This window comes from Vigna unguiculata, chromosome 9 (genome assembly GCF_004118075.2).
Source record: "Vigna unguiculata cultivar IT97K-499-35 chromosome 9, ASM411807v1, whole genome shotgun sequence".
NCBI classification, from domain to species: Eukaryota; Viridiplantae; Streptophyta; class Magnoliopsida; order Fabales; family Fabaceae; genus Vigna; species Vigna unguiculata.
Genome location: NC_040287.1, coordinates 39809938 through 39828494, shown reverse-complemented (window position 1 = coordinate 39828494; position 18557 = coordinate 39809938). Strand labels below are relative to the sequence as shown.

Below are 18557 nucleotides of genomic sequence, written 5' to 3'. Positions count from 1 at the left end.
AATATTTCACCTTTTCTTAAACGTAATCTTTCTTTCTTTCTTATGTTCTGTTTTTTCTTTCTAAACTTCCAGCCGGAATTCCAAATTAGTGTGGGATCTTCGAGGCCATAACGTAACACAAAAAAAAAAAAAAACCTTGAAAGTGCACGCAATTCACTACATGCAAGTATTAATTTTTCTTTCTATTTCTATTTAAAGGGCCTAACAATCATAAACCGGGAATGGTTAACGAACCAATGGATCAATACCAAAATTATTGTATAACTCACCAAGATTAGCACTCGTTTTAACCATGTTAAATGCTTTCAAGTTAATCATGTCTGCCATCAAAACAAAAAAAAAATCCTGAAGTGTGTATTATATTTCCTAAAAGTAAACAGAAAAGTAAGTCTACTTCATTGTAGCAACGACTATTACTTGAATTTATGTTGATGTTTTTTTGCTTTTAATTTTTTTTTTTGGATATGCAAAACATGAAGATGTTGCTATTCATGTTGAATTCTAAAACTGCATAGTTGAAGTACTTATTAGGATCGAGGACAGATATATAGTTGATTATATAAATGAGGAAGAGGGATACAAGAAAAGTATTAATTAACAATGAAAAGTTGAAGTTGCAAAGAAAGCATGCAGGAACAATTAACCAATTAATAGTAATATATAGTAACTAAGGTAGTAGGAATGAAGTGAAGAAGGTACGTAGTGTGAGAGTGATATCGATGAAACTTGATCAGTGCAGAATGGTAGCCATAGCAACCTCCCCAAGTTTCTGAAGGTTAAGCTTCACGACGGTGTCCACAAACATCTTGGTATCAACGCCGGTGTTCCCTTCGGGAATGTCCACGACGTAGGATTCCAACACAACGGTGTAAACCTTACCGTCCTTGTTGAACTCGTTCACCGACGTGACGGAGCGGTAGTTGTGGAGCCTGTGCTCGCCGCCGACCACGCGGAAGCTGAGCAGGTGGTTGACGTCGTCGAGAATCTCGAGGCGCTCGGTGCTGGTGGAGGCAGGGAGGCCGGAGACGACGGTGACCTCCCGGATGCTGCCGACGCCGCCGTCGCCGGAGCGCATGTTGCAGCTCTTGATGAAGTGCTTGTACTTCTGCGGGTTGTCGAAGCTTCGAATGAGGGGCCAGACGGTGTGCGCGGGAGCCTCGATACGTTGCGCTATGATGGAGGTGCAGATTTTGGGGGATGGCGCGAACTTGTGGTGCGTGTTGATGGTGCTTTCGAGTTCCGTGAATTCCTCTAGGGTTAGACCTAGCTCAAGCACTGCTTCTGAAGCCATAACGGTTAGTTTTCTTTTTATTTGGCCTTTGGGTTTCGCTTTGTGTGGGAGCGTTTCCTAGTGTAACGAGGGGAAAGGAGGTTCGTGTTTTTCTTCTTCTTCGTCTTCATTCATGAAAACCAGATGAATAGTGAACGTCAAATCCAACAACACGTTTGGTGACGTGACTCTTATTTATCTTTCAGCCTTACTTTACTATGCCTCTTTTCTCTTAGACAGATATGCCCTCAACAAATTTTTTTCTTTATCTTTTTTCAAAATTTTATATATTTTGAACTCTTTAGGCTAAAATAACATTAAAAAAAAAGGTGACTTTGAAAATATTATTTATATGTTTTTCATCTATTATATTCTAAATAAAAAAACTAAAAAATCAATTTTAACGCAAAAAGTGGTGATAGAAGAGGGAAGTGGTCGCAATCGAAGAAAAGGAAAAGGCTGAGATGGAGATACGCGGTTCATGTGAGTTCTTTATCGAACTCTGACCCTCGTGTGGACCCACCATTCATTATGTTATGACCAACAAATTTGTGTAATGTTTTTGTTGTTGTTGCAGTATAATGTATTGTTTTTATGTTGATGAATGAAGTTGATAAAAAAAAGGAGAAATGGTTGATTAGTGAAGGATGAGACATGGCATGTTTGTTTACTGTGGACTCTCACTGTCGTCCATGCATGCCTACCAGATGTCCAAAGGGCAGGCCCATATGCACCAACTATAAATGGGCTCGATTATAAATCTTCTACACTCTTTTCAAAATTACTTAAGTTTCACCTACTTCTTGCATACATAGTCATTTTTATTTTTTTAAAATTTGACCTAAAAGATATCAGTTATAAACTGAAGATGCAAATAATTATTTTTGATCCTGTTTTTAGAAGATTTTAATTAGATAAATTAGGAAAATAAGAAGTGACTATTTGACATACTGATATAACTATCAACATAAAATTAAAATAGACTTAATATTAAATGATAAAATAAATATTATAGATAATATAATTATAAAAATAAAGAATAAGAGAAAACTAATTATTATACATGATCATTAATATATATGTATAAAATTGTAAAAAGAAGTAGTATAAGAAGAAAAACAAAATATTAAAGAGCTAATATAGTAAAAGAAAAACATTTACCGTAGCTAACAAATTTATCAAGCTTTTCTGTTAGTAAATTTTTTTAATCATAATTCTATGCCTATATTTTTAAAAATTCATGTTTTGCTTTTTTTTTTTCTCTTCGATTTTTAGCTATTAGTAACTTTGTTGAATTTTAAATTTTTAAAAATTCACATTTGTACTTAAACGTTTAATTAACTAAGTAAGAATTATTGACTTGAAAATTGGATCAAGACATATTTTAAATGTAAAAATAAATAAATAAATAAATTTAAATATATTTTAAATTATTTATGAACACGTGTTAACTAATTTTTACCACTTGTACCTATCTCACGTTCAGAATGTACATGTTTTAACGTGAGAAGTATGTTAAAGATTTTACATTAACTAAAAGATGAACTTACAATATATATATATAAATGATTACAAACATTATTTTATAAATTGATTTTGTAAGATTGTTTTAGGTTCCAAGTTCATTCTTAAGATGATGTCAAGTCATCTAAATTCCATCGTAATAAGATTTGTTGTTTGTTAGGTCTATAATATCATTTGTTATTGAATCTTTATTAAATAATCAATTAATGTCTAGTCTCATGCTCAAAATGTATATCTTTGAGTTATATAGAAAATCTCACATGAATCACAAAGATATGGTGAATTTAAAATATATATAAATAAATGAAAAATTAAAAATTAAACTAAAAAAATATTACGTATTTATTTTTTAAAATGGATTTAGTTAAAAAATTCACTCGTCGTATATAAATTACACTTACATGGTCACGAGAAACAATGTACCTTTACTTTTTTTTTTTTTTTTTTCATTTTCGATCTCATTATTATAGATGTCACTTTAAATGAGTAATTGGTTTAAGAAAGCTAGCTAGCTTCCATAATTAAAAAAAAAAATCATTCTTACCACATGTAAGACACGTATTTGTTTTATATTTTACCTTTTAAACTTTAAGCTATTAAATCAAACACATCTAATCAGTTAACTTTATGGTAAACCTTTTTAAAATTTTAGATTAATAAATAAATGAAAAACAAAGAAACTATAATCATAAAAAAACTTAAAGATTAAAATAGCACATTTTGTTAAATATATAAAATATATAAATCAAAATTACAAGTAAGCTAAAAAAAGTTAAGATATTATTAATAAATAAAGACAATTATATTTTAACAATTAAATTTTCAAAACTTTTATTTAAACAATAAACATAAATTATAAAATAATAGTGTATACCTTTACTATATTTTAATGTACGGATATGACTATTCCCAGGTGATGGGTGATGTGGTGCAGGCATGGAAATGGAAGGAAGAATAATTCTCTTGATCCCGCACTCCCAATGTGCCACTTGACAACATCATTTGATTATGTATTAATTAAGGACAAGCTTTTTTATGGTTCTCCAATTATAGTTTAAAGAGAGTTCTTGGATTTCTTTCTGTTTTTGGTTTCAACTGCAAAACCTTGGGTTGGAAAAAGCTCCCAACAAAAAACTGTGTTCTCTATCGCTATTTTTTACTCCAATATTCAACCTTTTTGCTCCCACTATGCACGTTAACAATGGCGCCACCAAAGACCGCACAACTAATGCAAATAATGAATCATTTCTATGCCTTTTTGTTCTGATTTCTGACTCTATATATATATATATATATATATATGCGTGTGTGTGTGTGTTTCTGGTCTCCATTAGGTAATATTTGATATGCAAGGGATATTCTGTGTAGTTCAGAAATGGGAATAGCCAGAAAATGTTCATATTGTGGTAATTTAGGTCACAATTCAAGAACTTGTAAAACTCCTCTCAGTCATACATACCTGAAGCTCTTTGGAGTGCAGGTTGAAATTTCTTCTTCGTCTTCTTCTTCATCTTCTTCTTCGTCTTCCTCTTCCTCTTCATCTTCTACTATTTCTTTTTCTTCACCTTCATATTCTGCCATGAAACCGAGTTTCAGCACCAACTACTTCTTCTCTTCATCTCCTTCCCTGCGTGACGGAAACCAAAATTCAGATGCTTACTTACTCACTGCCAATACCCTCCTATCGACAATCCAAGACACAAAAAAAGGTTATTTTTCTCACTTCATCTTTTTCTTCCTCTGTTATGGATTCCAGTGAAATAAGGGTTATTTTTTTTATTTCTATTTGTTTCAGGAGGAAATCACGTATATATACTTCTTTAAAATCATTGTTATCGATTTTTAATATGTTTATTTAAGATTTTATTGAATGATAAATAATGTTATTATTCTTATCAGAGAATGAATTTAGCTTTGTGTGAAGTTGAAATTTGTTTGCACTTACTTGAATATTGTAATTTGATCACTCCTTTAGTTGAATTTCACATGCAAATAAACTTGGTACGTATAAAGTAATATTATATAAATAGCTTATTTAGTGAATTTATGATGTCCTGTAATATTATATTAGAACATGGATTTTAAATCTAAGCCAAAACCTTTAAGGAATAATAACTCTATAGTCCCAAATTTATTTATTTATTATTAAAAATCCAATAAGAGAAAAATATAAGGTAAAATGAATTATGTAGTCGAAAAACATGAAGAAAAAAAACTAATGAGACTTTTAAATAAAAGTAATATTACTCTTAAAAAACGATATTTTTTTTATTTTATTATTTTTTAAATATGAAATTATAATTAAGTTCAATTTTAAAATATTAGTTGTTCTTCTTATAACTGCATTAAAAAAAGAAGTTCTTTAAGTAAACCTTTTAAAAGCAAAAAGGAAAAATTGTACTTGTTTCCTTTTCCTTTTGAAGTTATGCTCAATAATTGTACTTATTTCCTTTTTAAAGTAGATATACTAATCACTCAAATCATTTTAATAAAGTACCATTTACGTTACTTATGGATTTTAAATAAATAATCCCCTTTTTTATGTTTATAATAAAATCATACCCACTTGCTTTATATTTTTAATAAAGTGACAATTTGACTCATTTTATTTAAAAATACACATTGACTAAAATTTGAATAAAAATCGAAAATAAAAATTCAAAAAATAAAGAATTTTTAATATTGATAAAGGTAAAAATATACGTTTTATGAATAAAGTAAGAGGCGTAATATTGTTACGTTACTAAAAAACAGAAATGTGAATTATATATTTAAAAATCATAGACAGTACACAAATATTTTATTAAAAACATAAAAGCAATAATTTTTTTTTTTAAAATTAAAAAGAGTTTGAGTATTATTGGCAAATACAAATTTTGAAGAAAGTAAATCACTTCTTTCTTAAAGTTAGATAAGTGGGCATAATTATATAAACAATTGTTAATTACGTCAGAAGTATCGTCTCAATTAGAAATAAAATTTATTCAGAATATATAAATGAATATAATTCTTAAAATTCAATTTTGTGAAAATCGATTGTGAGATCGAATTTGACTTAAAATCAACTTCTAAACGGTTAAAATCAACTTCTAAACGGTTAATAATGGGAAAGTTGTATAATGTATAGAATGAATATTGTTTTGCATAAGTAAATAAATATAGTTATGATGGTTTGTAAGAAAATGTTAGTGTTTGTGGAAAGTTCAGGTGTAGCATGGACAGAGGAAGAACACAGGGTGTTTCTGGTAGGGCTTCAGAAGCTGGGGAAGGGAAACTGGAGAGGAATATCGAAAAGTTTTGTGAAAACAAGAACACCTGTGCAAGTGGCAAGTCATGCACAGAAGTATTTTCTCCGACAATCTCACAATATCCCTTCATCTTCATCTTCATCTTCATCTAATTGCACTCTTCAGATGCCACACCCAGATTTAGAACTCAAACTCGCAACTCCCACGCAGATGCATAGTTTTTGAGTTTATGTCTCATATTTAACTTCTCTATATATGCATTATCTACTTTTTCTCACCTCAAATTCACCAACGTCTGTACTATTTATCTATGCCACTGAAGAGAGTTTTCTTTTATGGGTCCAGTTAAGTTCTTTATTCACCACATTTAACGCTTAAAATAATAGTGTCTTATTATAATGCGACTTACCTTATATATTCTTCATGGAAAACTCATTCTCGTGAATACTTATAATAATAACAGTCAAATAAGATTAAGGATAAGTCTTCCACTAATTGAGTTATTCTTCAAGTCGGAAGTTACCCCAACGTATATAAGTTATTTCACAATGAAAAAGCAAAGGCGATATGAGGATAAAAAACAATTATATATATATATTCGTAAATGAAAGCATTTAAATAACTATTATTTCATTCTAATCTTCAATGATGTAAAAACTTAAATGGAAGCTTTTGAACAGATTTGCTGGGAAGGGAAAAAGTGAGTATAGAGGTTTTACTTAATGAAAGTTACATTATCATCATTATGATGCGATGAAGCAAAGGTCAAACAGCAACAACTCTATAATAGGAAGAGTTTATATACATTGTATGAATAAAAATAAGAACGAAAGAAGATTACGTTGTTGTGGAACTTTGTTCTTCAGCAACCTTTGAATCTGTGGGAAGGGTGCAAACCAAGTTCCGGTCACCGTACACATTATCAATACGTCCTGATACACCCAACAACATTTAATCTTCATTAGTCTATCTAATTGTCAAACATAATGGTAGAACCTGCAAATTCACTAAGATTACAGAAAAAAAGTGTATTTATATGCATAGTTTAATTACATTCAGAATCAATTAATACCCCCTCATATATGGTGAAAAATTGCTCACCAACTTTAGAAAGTAGCCTCACAATAAAGGTAAATTGTGGAAGATTAATTATGGAAATGATTTCATACCAGTGGATGGCCAGAACTTAGAAAAACGAAGCCAGGAAGCTGGGAATGCTGCATATTCTCGAGAGTAAGGTTTTGTCCATGTATCTGCCATGAGCAGTGATGGTGGGTGAGGGGCACCCTGCATAAAATGTTTCAGATGATCATCACTCAAACGTTTATTAACTAAATTGAAATTTTAGATAAATATGAATGGAGAAGAATAAACAAGAGCCAAAAACCAAACTCATACCTTTAGTACATTGTTTTTGATGTCAGCCTTTCCATTCTCAATCTCAGCAATTTCTTGCCGAATGGAAATAAGAGCATCACAAAACCTGTCTAACTCAGCCTGCAATCAAGTTTAGTTGAGTTGAATAAATAGAAAGTAGAAAAAGAGAGGTCATTAGTTTCCTATATTAGAATACCTTGCTTTCACTTTCGGTGGGTTCAATCATAAGTGTGCCAGACACAGGAAATGACATGGTGGGTCCATGGAAGCCATAGTCTATAAGCCGCTTTGCAACATCCTCAGGTTCTATCCCAGTAGTGTTCTGCCACAAGCATAGTTTGCTATTAAGCAGATAGTGAATAATTCAAACTGGTTGAAAAAACATTCTCAATAACGAATTGGAGCTACCTTAAAGCCTCTTAAGTCAATGATGAATTCATGAGCAACAGTTCCATTCGCTCCACGGTAAAGAACAGGATAATGAGTCTGTGAAACTTAGAAGTATAATTAAGTTGAAAGGTGAACAGAAACACATGCAAATGCAATCGTTGAAACGTTGCACAAACCTCCAATCGTTTTGCCATATAGTTTGCCTTCAAAATTGCTGTTTTTGAGGCTTCGGTGAGTCCTTTAGAACCCATCATGGCTATGTAAGAGTACGAGATTGGTAGTATCAGAGCTGAGCCCCATGGTGCTGCTGAAATGGTACCAACTGGTTGTCTTTTGTCAGGGGAAGGAATGCCACCAGTGGGAACCTTTTAGTATGTAACAAATCGTTGATTACAAAGAAAAAGTGCAACACAAAGTTAAACATGATTTTTTCTGTGATATGATATGTAATGTCACATAGAACAAAAATTATTACCACTGGATGTGAAGGTAAAAATGGTGCCAAGTGTTTCTTTACTCCAATAGGACCCATGCCAGGGCCACCTCCTCCATGAGGGATGCAAAATGTTTTGTGGAGATTCAGATGGCAAACATCTGCTCCAATCCTTCCTGGGCTTGTAAGTCCCACCTGTAAAGACGAAACAAATTACCAAAATTTTGAAAATTACTCAACTATTAAATTGCAGACCAAAATGATTATAGATAACAACAACAACAAAACTATGATCGAAGATGTTTACATAGAATGCAAAGATGTGTATAAAGACAAACCTGTGCATTCATGTTAGCACCATCCATATATACTTGTCCTCCGTTATCATGAATAATCTTGCATATCTCATCAATGCCTTCTTCGTAAACACCATGAGTTGAAGGATATGTTACCTATGGTTAACAAGAAAACCAACACAAATGAATGTTTAAATACAAAATTGACCAAGATGTTTCTCCGAGCACAGAGTTACTCCAAACAGAGCAAGTAAAATTCAAATACAGGAAGCAAGTTGTACCATAAGCGTAGATAAGTTGTCCTTGTGTGTTTCAGCAGCCTTCCTCAACTCTTCAATATTGATGTTTCCCTTTGCATCAGTTCCGATTGATACAATTTTCATTCCACACATAGCAGCACTAGCAGGATTTGTACCATGTGCAGAAACTGGTATAATGCAAATGTTGCGGTGGTGGTCTCCTCTTGCCTACGGTTTTTCCAATTTGTAAAATAAGTGCGCATCACAAAAACTTCAGAATATCAAAGTAAATAATGTAATGGAAGACATTGCATGCAGCAAAGTAAATCACAGTAGATTGCAAACATGTTCATAATGATGACTATGGCCAGCATACCAAGTGATATGCACGAATAATCATCAATCCAGCGTATTCTCCAGCGGCACCCGCATTAGGTTGCAAAGAGAAGGAGTCAAATCCAGTGATTGCGCACAACATGCTACCCAAATTTTTGAACATTTCCTGGTACCAAATTTGCTTGTTTAGACAGAAAAATTCATATACCGTATTTTTCTTAATTTAAATGCACACACCTGATAACCTTGAGCCTGTTCGATTGGTGCAAAAGGGTGAATGTTAGCAAAGTTAGGCCATGTCACAGGCATCATTTCAGTGGTTGCATTCAACTTCATTGTACATGATCCCAAGGGGATCATACTATGGCACAATGAAAGATCTTTCGATTGTAGCCTATGAATGTACCTGAGCATCTCATGCTCAGTGTGGTACCTATTCAAGGGAAAATGGAATATACATGTTAAAGCTTCCACAATATAATGGCTTGAATTCAACTTATGCTCAAAGGGATATATACATGTTAAAGACAGGGTGTGTTAGATAAGGACTCTTCCTAATTAGTCCTGAAGGAATTGCATTCTGAACTTCTGGTGCAAGAGAGGTAGCTGTGAAGGATACCTGCAAATGAATAATCAATTAAAGTTTTAGATGTTACAGTAATGAGTAATGATAAAATTGACAATTATGAACATTGCATATGTAACAAAGCTTACATGCTTGCCATTAGAAAATACTTTGAAAAGGTTATCAACATCCTCCAAGGTTGTTGTTTCATCAAAGGCAACAGTGATCTGAAAAGCACCAAACTCAATACTCCAAAGACATGAAAACAAATTCAGTGGATTTGATCCAATAAAAAGTAACACTCACTGTGTTCCCATCAACAACCCGCAAATTTATTTCACTTTTGCGAGCAACATCAACAATTTCTTGAGCATTGGTTGTCTTAATTTTCACAGTGTCAAAGAAGGGAAGGTCCTGAACTTCCACGGTACCAAGTTTCTTCAATCCCAGGGCAAAGACCCCAGCCAGGCCATGAACTCGTTGGGCAATGGTTTTAAGTCCTTCAGGTCCATGATACACAACATACATAGCAGCCATGTTTGCAAGCAATGCCTGATTAGAAACAACAATCGTCAAACAAAATCAGTTACATCTTTTGATTAAAGCAAATGAGGGAAAAGAAGGAGGGTGTTACCTGAGCAGTGCAAATGTTGCTGGTGGCCTTGTCCCTGCGGATATGCTGCTCCCTAGTTTGCAAGGCCATTCTGAAAGCCGACTTTCCACAAGAATCAACACTGAGCCCAATGATCCTTCCAGGCACCAACCTTTTATACTCTTGTGATGTGGCCAGGAACGCAGCATGTGGACCCCCATAACCCATTGGAACCCCAAACCTCTGAGTAGACCCAACAACAATATCCACACCAAGTTCCCCAGGAGGCTTCAACATCGTTAGACCCAACAAATCAGCCGCCATAACAACCTTAACTCCATGTGCATGAGCCTCCTTAACAAACTCCCCATAGTCCAAAACCTCACCCTCAGTCCCCGGATACTGAACAAGAACTCCACAAACATCACCGGATCCGTAATCCACATCGTTAACGTCCACAACAACAACCTTAATCCCGAAACCAGTTGCTCTAGTCATGCAAATATCAATAGTTTGAGGGTGACAGTTATTGGCTATGGCAAAGGTCTTCCTCTTCCCCCTGTGAATGTTGTTACACATCGACATTGCTTCAGCAGCCGCAGTTCCTTCATCGAGCAACGAAGAGTTGGCCATTGGAAGAGCGGTGAGATCTGTGACCATGGTTTGGTAATTCATGAGGGACTCGAGACGACCCTGAGAGATCTCAGCCTGGTACGGAGTGTACTGAGTGTACCACGCAGGGTTCTCCATGATGTTCCGAAAGATCACGGGTGGCACGTGCGTGTTGTAGTACCCCATCCCGATGTAGGACTTGAAGCATTTGTTCTTTGATTCCAAGCTCTTCATGTGCAACGTCATTTCGGACTCTGCCAGTCCCTCATCGAAGGTGTTGAACGACATTTCTTTCCGTCGGATGGATTTGGGAATGGTGGCGTCGATGAGGGAGTTGACATTGCCGAAGCCGCATGTCTGTGCCATTTTGGTTAGTTCATCGGAGGTGGCAGAGTTGTGACGCCGAGGGAGCGTGTCGCTGGGCTTGAGTGCCTCCACTGAAATGGATCGAGATGTTACATTGCATGCATGGTGTCTGTTGTTTCCGATCAAGTTTTCTTGTTTGGTTCTTGCAAAGGAATGAGAAACATACGACAGACGCCGTGAATGGGAATGATCCTTCGTGGAAGAAACCAGTTTCTTTAGAATTGCCCTATTTGCTAGCCTCCGTGCACGTTCCATTTGAATGTGGGAAAGAGAAATAGGATTGGGGTGATCTTGTTTTGTCTATGATCCTAGGTGTGCGTCGGAGAGAGCCTTAATGACAAAGTGTGACTGTGTTGGAACAACACCACCTAGGTTTCATCACATTCAAAGGTTGAATTTTGAGTTTGAAGTGAAGATTAGAAAGAGTGGTTCGGTTGGCAGTGTTCATGCGGGTGTGCACAAGAACATGATGATGAAAAGCATCACAATTGGATTGGGAGATCTTGATTCTTGATTCATTATGTGATACCGTTGCTTGTAAATGGACAATATAAAGAACTTGGATCATCTGCATCAAGTTTCTCTCTCCAGCAGCAGTGATGATGACCTTCGGATTAATCTCACGGTGGAGAGATCAAAGCTAAAGAAATTCTCACACTTTTCCTTCGGTCACTCTTGACTTTTATTTTTGTTCAAAGGCTCATATCTTTTCTTAGTAAATATAACTAAAAGGTTCACAATATCGCTGAATAAAAAAAATCATTTACTTAACTGATGATTTGTCTTTCTTCAATTTCATTTCCATATGATGAAGTAAAAAAATCTACAGCTTATTGAAAAATTTAAAAAGATCGTAAGTGAATGTTGCTTGCAAATTTTACCATTTTTTTATATTCAGTATCTCTGTCTATTTAACTAGTATAGTTACTCGTCATGCCATGCACAAGAATATTTGAAAATTATCGATATAAAATAGGCTTAAATAAATTTTTGTCCTCATTTTCGTGTTTGTTGCGGATGGTCCTCATATTGATAGAATGTTTAAAATGGTCCTCATTTTGAATCGAATGTTAAAAATGGTTCTCATCTTCGCAATTTGTATTTTATTTGGTCATTTTCTATAACACCGTTTAAATCATTAACGAAGCATTGTACAGGTGGCACGGTTTTGTATTAGGATGTGTTACGTGTACTGTACATATGACTAATTAACGTTAATTTCTCAATTTATGGCAAATTTTGCAATTAGGGAAATTTCTTCATCTTTCCCGTCAATGGTGAAGTCTTATGAGAAAGAACTCCCTACCCTAACGTCCATCCACCACATAAGAGGATCTTACCAAGAAGACCCAAGAAAAAAAAAAGAAGGTTGGAAGAGTGAGAATTGAGAAAGATAACACATAAATCAGCAAAGGAGGTCATAGAAAAAGATATAACATATGCTGTCAGATTGGACATAACAGCAACAGATGCCCAGACTGCACCAACTGATGAAACTCAAACAACTCAACCACCAAGGAATGAAGTGGAGAGTCAAGCAACACCACTACCAACACCAGAAGAACCATCTCAGCAGTTTAGGATGAAATTACAAACGTCTTAGTTATTTTTTGGAATTTCTGATATATTGATGTACTGCATTTTGACTTTCCTTAAACTTAGATCAATTTCACTTTTGCCAAACATTGATGTAGTGCATTTTGATGAGGATGAATTAATGTTATAAATTTATCTTCTTCCAAACTTATATCAATTTAATTTTTTTCAAGCTTAGATCAATTTAATTTTTCCTAAGCTTAGATCAATATCACTTACTTCCATGCTCAGATTAAGATGTCATTTTGAACATGTTGGGACTAATATCAACATAATCAAACTAATTTATTTCTTCATTTAACAAAAGTACAAAACATATTGGACTGACTTGATGACTTTAAAAGATTACACACAATAACAGTACGCATAATACAATAACAACAAGTGAACCCTATTACTAATTGTAACCTTTTCTCAACATCCTCCCATAACTTCTCCAAATCATTAATCTGCAATAACATTCAATAACCTTCAATGACATCTTCTCATCAACACCACCATCTGAAAAAATTGCAGCCCACATTATTAGAACCACCACTCTGTAAATCAATAAACCAAAAATTAAAGTCAATTTATTATTAACACAAAAATAAAAACAGATTGTACCCAAAATTTTTTACCAATATACTTTGGAGTTCTTGTCATCCTCAAAGTTGTCATCTCTCCGCAGCTACAAATCGGGATTAATCCATTTCTCATTGAACCACCAACAGTGCACGAAGTGATACAACACGGTTCCTCCAAGGATTACAACCAGAGGTAAAGGAAGAAGATTGGAACCGTAACATACCTATATAATGGGATTGCAGGAAGAAGAAGATTGTAGCAACACCAATTGAGAATGGAGGAACAAGATTGTCAAAACTCACCAACGGCTAAACATTCCTTACCAAAACCCTAGGTCACTTATTTATCTCCAAATATCTAATTACCACATCTGTACAGTACACGTAACACACCATAATACAAATTTTGACACCTGTACAATGCTCCGTTAATGATTTAAACGGCGTTACAGAAAATGACAAAATAAAACACGAATTGCGAAAATGAGGACCATTTTAAACATTCGGTAAAAATGATGACCATTTTAAACATTCTGTCAAAATGAGGACCATCCGCAACAAACACTACGAAAATGAGGACCAAAAATGTATTTAAGCCTATAAAATAATAATATTAAATTAAATATCAATTAATGATGTTCACAATTTTAAATTATATTACATATTTATATTGTATTTAAGTAAGTCATATTGATTTAATGTTACATAGCAAATTACACGGATAAATATGAATTATAGACATTAATGTAAAAATTATAATAATTCCTTAAAAGATATAAACATTATTTTAACATGAGTATTACTTTGTATGAACCTTTGTACGAGAAACAAATGAATATTATTTTTCTAATTATAGAAAAATGATTCATTCTTAAGTCTATTAATTCACTATAAAAAAACAGTAATTACTAAGAGACAAAATTTATTACTGTAGAAAAACCAGTTAGTAATATGAGTTTATTGAATGAAACATATTTTAATATTGTAAATAATAATCCGAGTAATATTATTATTATGAAGTAATAATCAGAAAGATAATATTAATGATAATATATAATGTGCATATTAAGTTATGATATTTAACCAGATTTTAAGTTCCACGGATATATTGAATCAAATAAACAAAAATTTTAAGATGTTGATATCTAAGATTTCTAATATCAAGTATTATGAAGATTTATCATACTTAAGATGTGTGAAATTATCCTGTTGTAACAGGTTATTGTATAAAATCTATATTAAAGATGATATATAGATTACTTAAATGACTAAGTAATATAATAAATGTTAATTTTTAACTTTGAAATTAGTATTAGTCCTTTGCAAGAAGTTAGTCGCATTTTATACCTATTATATGGATGAAATGATTAGTCTTTGATATATTTTGTGTCATTATATTTGTATTATAATATTCAGTATTATATGTTTAATCAAACAATTAGATGGTTCCTATATTTGCTATGTGATATTACTAAGATGGTGTTTTGGTACGAGGATAGATAAGTTTATAGGAATAAGAGTTAGAAGAAACCTGTAGAGAGTTTGCATATTAATTTTCGTTTGATTCTTTGTTAAATTTATTACATTTATATGAGTTATGTCATAGTATGTTTGATTATAGTTAAAATTATCAATTTTAGGGTGCTATTGGATATAGGAGATATTTTTATTAAAAATATTGTGATAAGACATTAGTTAATATTTGTGAATACTTAAGATATTAGTGGAAAATGAATATTACATGGAAGAAAGAGTTCTACTTATAATAAGTAAACAAAGCCTCTCTAGATAAATCCATTAGAAGCATCGCTGCCTGAGATACTTCATCCATTGGAAACTCTTGCTTCAAAGCTGAATCATCCCTCAAACTTATGGCAAAGTCCTTCAAATCAATCCTCAGTTTCTGCTCCTCAGATAATGTTCCTCTACCAGTAGCACTAGTTGCAGTCTTGGACTTATTCTTCAACCCTGCAAAATGCTTTCTACGACACTTCTTTTCCTTTTCATGATGCCCTCTGGAAGGACCAAAACCATTCGCCGCTTCTGCCATTGCCCTTCTCGCCTTCCTCTGCCGAATGCCGCAGGCATTGCAAAGTGACTACACCACCAAGATTTTACCATAGCTTCTTAGTTTTTAATGCAATTTCTTAATTAATATTTTGCACAAAACTTCAAAGCATCAAATGTAAACAATGTACAGCAAGCGTTAATTAATTAATTAATTATTAGATAAAAGAAGAGAGGGAAAAGTACCTTAGGACCATTAGGACCACTCCTCCAGAGTGGGGTACTGGTTGTGTTACAATCTGCACAAACCCTAATAATATCGAAAGCTTTGTTTGTGGCTAGATCACTGTTATTGCTGCTAGGTGGGCTCATCATTTTTCTCGTCAACCTCACATTTGAAGACAACCATTTTTCATACCCGTAATTTCCTCTTCTCTTCTCTGGATCCTCTATTTTGTGGAAGGATAAATTATGGCGGCTACACGCGCTGCTATTTGGATCTGCCATAACCGACTTAGGTTGAGTGGACGATGCATTGCACACTTGCTCATTATCTGATGATCCACCATGAAATACAAACTTCACATCCTAATGTAAAGAGAATCATCAAAGACTGTTAATATTAGTTGCACAATTCAAACTAAAACTCAAAGACTATGAAAATGAAAAGAATAAGATCTTGCCTCTTGATCAGCATGTGTTAAGTATCTGATATCTTTGGTCTGGCTTTGGTCTAATATGTCGAAGAAGGAGTAACATGAGAGAGTTGAATGGTGATTATCGGGGGAAATGAAGAGTTCAGTTTGATCTGGTAGGTTCAGAGAAACAGAAGTCATGGAAGGAGGGAGAGAGAGAGAGAGAGAGAGGTTCTAGGGTTCTTATATATAGAAGGAGGCAAATGCTAAGGACACAACAGGTTTCAGCCAAGCATTCACGTGAACAATATATATATATATATATATATATAACTTCAATTGAATATGTTAACGTGATTTTTACAGTTGATGGGAAAAAAATAGTTTATGTAAATATGCTAGAACAGACAGAAAGACCACAATAAAAAAGTGAAAAGAAATGTATAATGATAATAAATTTCAAAACATTTGTTAAGATGAGACAAGAAAAAATAAAGCTGTAGAGTGCAAGTACTGGGAACCGACAAAATTCCTATCTGCGATTTTTTCAGTCCCCCCACGTTGTTCAACCCCACTATATATTTTTAAATAACTATATTATTCATTTATTATATTTTATCATACTTTTTTTCTATTATTTTATAATATTTATTATCTTACTTTATATTTTTTCTGTTTCTTCTTTCTATATTTAAATTGTAAAGATTGTAAAAATATGTACAATTTCTTTTTAAAAAAAATAATCTTTTGCAGCATGGCACTTTTTAAGAAGTATATACAAAGCGTTTAAGTTATAGTTATAACTTATACATATGTATCTCAAATTTATCTGAATAAGTTTTGTTAGATTGTTACTTGTATAAAGTAATTGTTGAGAATTTATGAATTTTGTTCACTTTCGAATAATGGAGAGTGAGATGAGGATTTTGCAGATCTGAAGAGATTGATACAGATATGAATGAAAGGCATAAGTTGTTAGTGTTGCCAAAAGGAAAATCAAGTGCTACCGCTGCACCCAGTCTCGTGACAGAGATAGCCTCAGTCCCCACACCCTTTTTCTATCAACCATGCATATGCTCTGCCCTTTTTTTTCTTCTTTTTTTCATGGCCTATCCTTTCTGAAAATTAAGTTTAGAAACAATGTCACGTTTTCTCTTAATAAATTATTTAAAAAGCTGTTAGAAAATCTCAAATCAATCGAAAATAAAATCAAAGTGTAAAATATATGATGTATAAATACAGAGAATTTTAAGTTCAACTTAATTTTATAAAATCAGTTTGTAAAATATAGTAAAACCGTTTTATTTATATATTATAAAATTGTTTTATTTATAATCAATATGGAATCTCCAAACTAATTTTTTATATCGAGGTATATATATCTCGAACGTAAAACTAAATATTAAGTTATCCGATAATGTGTTGTATGATAGGCTTAACAAATAATAAATTTTCTAATATTAGATAGCAAGATAGGTTAAACAAACAACTAATTTCACTAAAATGGATTCTAAATCATAACTATGATACATTGAAAAGCAAATTTTAAATCTCACTCAACCTAATTTTGAAAAGAATAAATAAATTTAAACTCATATTTTTAACATGCATTTTTTATTATTTTTAAAATAATATATGGTATGCGGCATAATAGGATATGAATGACCCTGTGTGTCTTGAAGAGAAAAGAAGATGAGATAAGTGTTATTGATGGAGGGAATTTGTCTGAACGTAGAAGTGTGATAGTGCAAATGGTAGAGTCATAAATTTAGAGGGGCCATGGACCACGGTGGTATTCGGCTAAATGACACTACAATCGGTGCCTCATCTCCTTTTCTGACGGAAATCCAGTTACTTGTCTTTAAGCTACAACCGCTCTACGTGAAACAAAACACAGTAAGATTTTCTTTTGGCAAGTGGTGTTGTGTTAGAAAAATTACTTAAGATTACTTCAGATTTAACAGAAACACGACAATGGATGCCTAGGATTTTAAAAAGATGGGAGAAAATGAACTTAGGTAAAATAAAGTTGGGAGATAATATTCTGATTAAAGGATTTTAGAATGATTGTTTAAAGATAACATTTATTTAAATTAGTATCAGCAGCGGGTAAGAGATGAATACTTCAAATATTTACTCACCAATAGAAAATAGATATTTTAATATATTTTATAAATAGATCGGATAGATATCTTACTACTTATATATGTGAGTATTATTATTAAAAAAAATTAAAATTTAATTTATATTTTATTATATTAAATTTAATTAAAATTAAAATTATATTTATATTTAATTTAATTTACATTATATTATATTATATTTTTTAATTTTATTTAATTTATTTTAAAAGTTTAAAAATATTGTTAATATTTACCGATATGCATTTTTATCTATGAATTTTTCAAAATTCATAAAAAACTTTTAAAATGGTACCTAAACGTGATATATTTAGTTGCAGGTGGGGAAATGAAATCAAACTCCTCGGTCTGGGCCCGTAAGTAT

General features: G+C 32.8%; 4 protein-coding genes across 4 annotated transcripts; 1 reads left to right on the top strand and 3 right to left on the bottom strand.

Moving 5' to 3' along the window:
- Positions 1 to 614: 614 nt before the first annotated feature.
- Positions 615 to 1722, bottom strand: LOC114162335 (abscisic acid receptor PYL2-like). Its single transcript, XM_028046189.1, has one exon. It carries the CDS (start codon positions 1289 to 1291, stop codon positions 731 to 733), a length of 561 nt encoding a protein of 186 aa, XP_027901990.1. The 5' UTR covers positions 1292 to 1722; the 3' UTR covers positions 615 to 730.
- Positions 1723 to 4120: 2398 nt separating this feature from the next.
- Positions 4121 to 6406, top strand: LOC114162334 (transcription factor MYBS3-like). Its single transcript, XM_028046188.1, has 2 exons — positions 4121 to 4503; positions 6002 to 6406. The coding sequence occupies exons 1-2, from the start codon at positions 4170 to 4172 to the stop codon at positions 6265 to 6267; spliced, it is 600 nt and encodes a 199-aa protein (XP_027901989.1). The 5' UTR covers positions 4121 to 4169; the 3' UTR covers positions 6268 to 6406.
- A 435-nt stretch (positions 6407 to 6841) lies between these two features.
- Positions 6842 to 11741, bottom strand: LOC114162333 (glycine dehydrogenase (decarboxylating), mitochondrial-like). The gene is made up of 15 exons (XM_028046187.1): positions 10313 to 11741; positions 9985 to 10230; positions 9828 to 9905; positions 9632 to 9732; positions 9351 to 9546; positions 9154 to 9279; positions 8820 to 9005; positions 8581 to 8694; positions 8285 to 8437; positions 7986 to 8174; positions 7828 to 7905; positions 7616 to 7741; positions 7441 to 7539; positions 7212 to 7329; positions 6842 to 6974 (listed from the first exon to the last, which is right to left on the bottom strand). The coding sequence occupies exons 1-15, from the start codon at positions 11501 to 11503 to the stop codon at positions 6880 to 6882; spliced, it is 3096 nt and encodes a 1031-aa protein (XP_027901988.1). The 5' UTR covers positions 11504 to 11741; the 3' UTR covers positions 6842 to 6879.
- A 3316-nt stretch (positions 11742 to 15057) lies between these two features.
- On the bottom strand, positions 15058 to 16342 carry LOC114164431 (putative GATA transcription factor 22). Its single transcript, XM_028049101.1, has 3 exons — positions 16101 to 16342; positions 15664 to 16005; positions 15058 to 15508 (listed from the first exon to the last, which is right to left on the bottom strand). Exons 1-3 carry the CDS (start codon positions 16251 to 16253, stop codon positions 15167 to 15169), a joined length of 837 nt encoding a protein of 278 aa, XP_027904902.1. The 5' UTR covers positions 16254 to 16342; the 3' UTR covers positions 15058 to 15166.
- Between the last annotated feature and the right edge of the window lie 2215 nt (positions 16343 to 18557).